The 5,722-nt window shown below is 40.9% G+C and overlaps 1 protein-coding gene across 2 annotated transcripts in view; it reads left to right on the forward strand.

The window, feature by feature from the left end:
- C2CD3 (C2 calcium-dependent domain containing 3) overlaps window positions 1–5,722 on the forward strand; it is a 190,128-nt gene that overhangs the window by 107,248 nt on the left and 77,158 nt on the right. For both annotated transcript variants that reach the window (XM_011996184.1, XM_011996185.1), the window contains exons 21-22: window positions 4,508–4,776; window positions 5,425–5,514. In XM_011996184.1, the coding sequence (XP_011851574.1) occupies window positions 4,508–4,776; window positions 5,425–5,514 (359 nt within the window). The remainder of the gene's footprint in view (window positions 1–4,507; window positions 4,777–5,424; window positions 5,515–5,722) is intronic.

Here is a 5,722-nt window from a genome sequence, read left to right on the forward strand (position 1 = left end):
CCTGGCTAACACGGTGAAACCCCGTCTCTACTAAAAATACAAAAAATTAGCCGGGCAAGGTGGCGGGCTCCTGTAGTCCCAGCTACTCAGGAGGCTGAGGCAGGAGAATGGCATGAACCCGGGAGGTGGAGCTTGCAGTGAGCGGAGATCGTGCCACTGTACTCCAGCCTGGGCGACAGAGCAAGGCTCCATTTCAAAAAAAAAAAAACAAAAACCATGCCCCTGCCCCCAACTATCTTTGTGATCTCATCTCCTGCTAGTCTCCCCTCTGCTTACTCCACTCCAGCCATGACTCCCTTGTTGCTTCTGAACACACCAAGCATATTTTCCCCTCAGGGCCTTTGTCTTGCTGTTTTCTCTGCCTGGAACACTATTTCTGTAGAAAAACAGCACGGCTCTCTCCCTTACCTCCTTCAGGTCTTCACTCATACTTCTCTCTGCCTTGAATATTCTTCCTTTTGTCTACTTAACAAACTCCTATTTTCCTTCAAGACTATCTTCCTTTATATCTTTGTACGTGTAGGGAGAGTTGGTGGTTTTTGCTTTGTTAACACCTTGGTTGTAGCACATATTCTGTTTCAATTATTGGCATACATGTATTTTTCTCCCACTAGACTGTGAGTTCCTCTAGTCAGAGACACTGCCTGAGCTCCTCTCCGTCCTTCTAACCTCCTATCATAATTCTAGCATATAACAGGCACCCAGTAAGAAAGATAACTAGATCAGGCTCCTGCTTCAGACTGACACCCTTTGAACAAAGAAACAGACAAGTGCTCCCTAACTTTTTCCCTGTTGTAACCGAGGGTCAAACTGTTCACCTATAACTTTATGGTCTCCAAATAAGAAATTGCATTACTGTGTTAGATCTGATGCTGAAGAGCTAAGATACTCAGCGTAGTTAATACTGTTCCTCACTAAATTCTCCACATAGACTTTTTCAGTTGCTGCCCAAGAACATCTTAGTGTTAGTGAAGGTGATGTAAAGACAGGCTGGTTTTAGGTTTTGTTTTTATGTTTGTTTTGGTTTTTGGTGTGTTTTTCGTTTGTTTGTTTGTTTAATTTCAGCTTTTTATTTTAGATACAGGGGTACATGTGCAGGTTTGTTATATGGGTATATTGCATGACGCTAAGGTTTGGGGTACAGATCCCATCACCGAGACAGTAAAGCAGTTTTATAATCATGCCACGTCCTTACATTAAAACTTGATGATTTCCCATTGTTGATAGCAGTGATCTCATAATTTTAATTATGCATTTCTATTAATAAAAAAGTAGCATACTCTTTAAATATGTACATATTTATTCATGTATAAATCATCTTCACGTACTGCTATACTCATATACAAAATACCTTCTAAGATATACCATGGAATAGAAAAACTTTAATATATGAGATCACCAATGTAGTTTATCCTATGAACCTCCTAAGTTGTATACAGCCTTCTTTAGGGGTCATTGGTCCATATAATAAGGTCCAACTTCCTTAGCTTGGCATTCAAGCCCCTTCAAAATAAATCTGAGTCTTAAAAGAGGAATAGTAGTTATCAAGATACCCAAAGGGAGTGAAAGTTATTTTGGTGAAAGAGAAGAACATGTGCAAAGGCAGGGAGGCATGAAACTTATGTATTTGGAGTTCCTCCTGAGTCTCAGATCCAGCTAACATCAGAATTCTTCAATACGGCATTAAATTAACTAGTATTTAATTGGCAGAGAAGGACTCAGAATTTAGATACTCAGTAGATCTCAGAGAGGGCAGATAACAGGTCAGAAACTCAGTAGTTGCTCTGTCTGAGGACTCATGAGGAAAGTCAGATTGGATGGCAGGCAGTTCATTCTAAATCTCCCATTTGATCTGTGTCATATATTCAAGGAGGGAGAGCAAGAAGTCAGGCCAGTTCTGATACAACACTCTTCTGGTAGGTTGGGAGAGGTTCACAGGATGTGAGACAATGCATGGTATAATGGAAACAGAACTGTTCTAGAAATCAGATACTGTGGCTTCTAGTCTCATCCCCATCTCCTACTAGCTGTGTATGATCTTAGGCTGATTTCTTTACTTCCCTGAGCTTCGGTTTCTTCATCTGAAATGGAAATTTTAAATTCCTACCCTGATTTTATAAGGATCAGTATAAAAATTAACAAATATGAAGTCATTTTAAAAACTACAAACTATCGTACCAATATACAGATTTTTCTGATTACTTCCACTTGTATAGATAATTGTGACCTTTATTTGCCAGTAAAATCAGGGAAGTAAGTTTGCATTGCCACTTACTGAAAAGAATTCTTGGTGTCCTAAACTTACCCCTCTTTTGAATCCTTATGCTGGCATCTAGATAGCAGGTGCTGTAAATTAGTCTTCTCTCCTCAAGAAACACCAGCCTCCATCTTACCTGCCAGTGGTCTTCCTGAAAATACATTGTTGGTGCCTATGTAAAGTAGGCACTTCTTATTGACTTGCATTCTTCTAACTCACCTGATCTTTAACTCAGAGTGAATAGAAACTTTCTTGGACATAACTAGTAGTCTTTAAATGCCACGAAGCTAAGGAATTGAGGCTACTTCACTACTGAATATCCAGCTGAGCCCAAGGCATGACACACAGAGCAGATACCCAGCAAATAACGACTGAATGAGTGAATTCAAACCAGCTTGGGGCCCAAGCCTTTCTGCCATCTCTGAGAGTTCCCTATTGAGAGCCCTTCACTGTCCATAGGCAAGTTCTCTCCTTTGTATATATTATCTAATGTTATCTTTACAACACCCTATGAGTATTTTATCCTCATTTTTTTTGAGACGGAGTTTCGCTCTTGTCACCCAGGCTGGAGTGCAGTGGCGCAATCTCAGCTCACTGCAACCTCCGCCTCCTAGGTTCAAGCGATTCTCCTGCCTCAGCCTCTGAGTAGCTGGGTTAACAGGTGCCCGCCACCACGCCCGGCTAATTTTTTGTATTTTTAGTAAAGATGGGGTTTCGCCTTGTTGGGCAGGCTGGTCTCGAACTCCTGACCTCAGGCGATCCACCCACCTCAGCCTCCCAGAGTGCTGGGATTACAGGCATGAGCCACCGCACCCAGTCTATCCTCATTTTTTAAGCTGCTGCTAGCATTCAATTTATTTTCACCCCATTTTTCCTAGACATAATATATACTTCATGGTATGCTATTGTATGGATACACATTAATCTTCTGTTAATGATAAATCATCTATTAATGATCATTAATGATAATGAAAAGGAAAAAGTTTTTCTTTTTTTCTTAGAAATGAAATTGCAGTAAGCATTCAGATATATAATATATATCTTTCATATTTATATACTATCCTTATATTAACCTCATCTTAGTGAAGAGGAAACTGAGACTTAAAGGAGGTTGAATAACTTATTGAGAGTCACACGGTGAGTAAATGGTGGACCCAGGCTTCAAACCCAGATCTGTATAACTCCAAATTACTACTCTCTACTGGTATATATGAAGTACAGTAAGGTTTTAACAGGAAGGAACCCATAAGTCTACTTTAGGGATATCAAGAAATGCTTCAAAAATAGGTGACTTTTTTGCCTAGATGTCAACTTTATCCCCTTGGGGAGTTTAGGGAAAGGGAGTTTATCCCACACTGTAGCTACACACAAATGACTTGACTGCTCTTTATGAGTGTCATTAAAGGCATGTAGATTCCATTTGTACATCATGGAACATCTGTGCTGAGAAAGAGAAAAGCAGCCCCAGACTTCTGGGAATTGGGCCGACATTCATAGGTAGACTTTGGTGTTTTCTTGTTGAGCATAAATAATCTTACAGAACATCAGCATCAGACAAGATCACTGTATTACTATGTTGAAGTGAGACAAAAACAAGACAGTTCAATCATCATGTCTAAGCACAGACCAAAACAAGGTCACTTATGCAAACCATAGAAACACCCAACATCCTCCTGTCTGGCTAAAATGAGTGACAGTTGCTGCTTCACCAGTTATAGCTTTAGCGTTACTCTAGTATTCCCTCCATCTAGATAAGATTCTTTAAGAAAATTAATCCAGAGCAAAGCCCTGCTCCTTTAAGCCCTCACCCAAATCAGCTGACACAAGCCCAATGTTGATAAGCCCTTTCTGATACTTCTCACTGAGATGTACTGTGGTTCCCCATGGTATATATTTTCCTTAATTGCAATGAGCAGTAAACCCAGCTTGTTCAACTAGAGTTGGTTCCTGTGATCCTTGACTTAAGGGCATTGACAGGACAGTGGGTCATCCTCAGGGTCACTCTGATGGGCAGATGTTATCCCCCTCCACCCCCATATACATATGCCATGATATCTAGATTACTAAGAAAGCCCATTGTGGCACTGCCAAAAGCCTAGATAGCATATAGAAAGAAAAAAAAAAAAGAAAGCATATAGTTGGTTTTATTCTTGGTGGTCTCATAGAAGTAATGAAGTTATTTTCCAGGCAATCAAGCTGATTTCTAATATTACCATGGTATCTTCTCATTTCCACCCCTCTCCTCTACAGGGCTTTGGCTGAACAGGAACCCGCTTTACAGTTTAGTGCCACAGTTGGGGTCAATGCCTCTGTCACCACTCATCTCTCCTTCCTGCCCCAGGGAGAACAGCGCCGAACTCACCCTGTGGCCTGTTCCTTCTGCCCTGAGTTTTCCCATCACGTTGAGTTCACGTGTAACTTGGTGACTCAGCACTGTAGTGGAGAGGCCTGTTTCCTAGCAGAGTTGTTGGAGTTTGCGGAAGTTATTTTTGCTGTCTATCATGAAAATACCAAGTCAGGTGAGCACCATATGACTTGTCACAATCAAAATTAAAAGAGGCTACATTTTTAATGGTGTAGCCCTTCCTAGGAGATACATACTGAAGTATTTAGAGGTGAGGAGTCATAATCTCTACAACTTATTTCTGAAAGATAACAGCAAAAAATAAGGATATGTACTAAGTATGTAAGAGAAAGATAGTGTAGAGAGAAATAAAGCAAAAGTGTCAGTGTTAATGGGTGTATCCAGATGAAGAGTGTGTAGGAGTTCATTATTGTGTTTTTGCAACTTTTCTATATTCGTGAATTTTTTTCAAAACATTTAATTTAAAAAATGGGCTGGGCACAGTGGCCCACACCTGTACTCCCAGCATTTTGGGAGGCCGAAGCGGGAGGATCAGTTGAGCCCAAGAGTTCAAGGGTGCAGTGAGTTATGATTGCACCACTGCATTCCAGCCTGCGCGAAAGAGTGAGACCCTGCCAAAAAAAAAAAAACTGAGGCCATTCAGGCTTTGATTGGGGCATGAGCAAGAGCAAGATAATCTCTAATGTATTTTACAAAACTAAGATTTAGTGCATGTAAGGGGAGGGTTGTGTGGATATACTATAAACAAGATCCTTGATGAGTAGACCATCAAATAATTTTTCTTTTTTGCTTGATTTAACAGCCAGTGATATAATCAGTATTGAGTCATGCAAAGAGTATCTGCTTGGAGTAGTAAAAGTTCCAACAAAAGAGCTGCTGATCAAGAGATCTGGTAAGGATCCCAGATTATCACTTTCTGATGCCACCCTTTCCCTTTCACTTCCCTACAAGAGATCATCTCTGTCTCTCTTATAAGATGTTCAAAAGAAAACACAAGCCCTTGGCCGGGCGCGGTGGCTCAAGCCTGTAATCCCAGCACTTTGGGAGGCCGAGACGGGCGGATCACGAGGTCAGGAGATCGAGACCATCCTGGCTAACAC

This window comes from Mandrillus leucophaeus, unplaced genomic scaffold (genome assembly GCF_000951045.1).
Source record: "Mandrillus leucophaeus isolate KB7577 unplaced genomic scaffold, Mleu.le_1.0 Scaffold504, whole genome shotgun sequence".
Taxonomy (NCBI): domain Eukaryota; kingdom Metazoa; phylum Chordata; class Mammalia; order Primates; family Cercopithecidae; genus Mandrillus; species Mandrillus leucophaeus.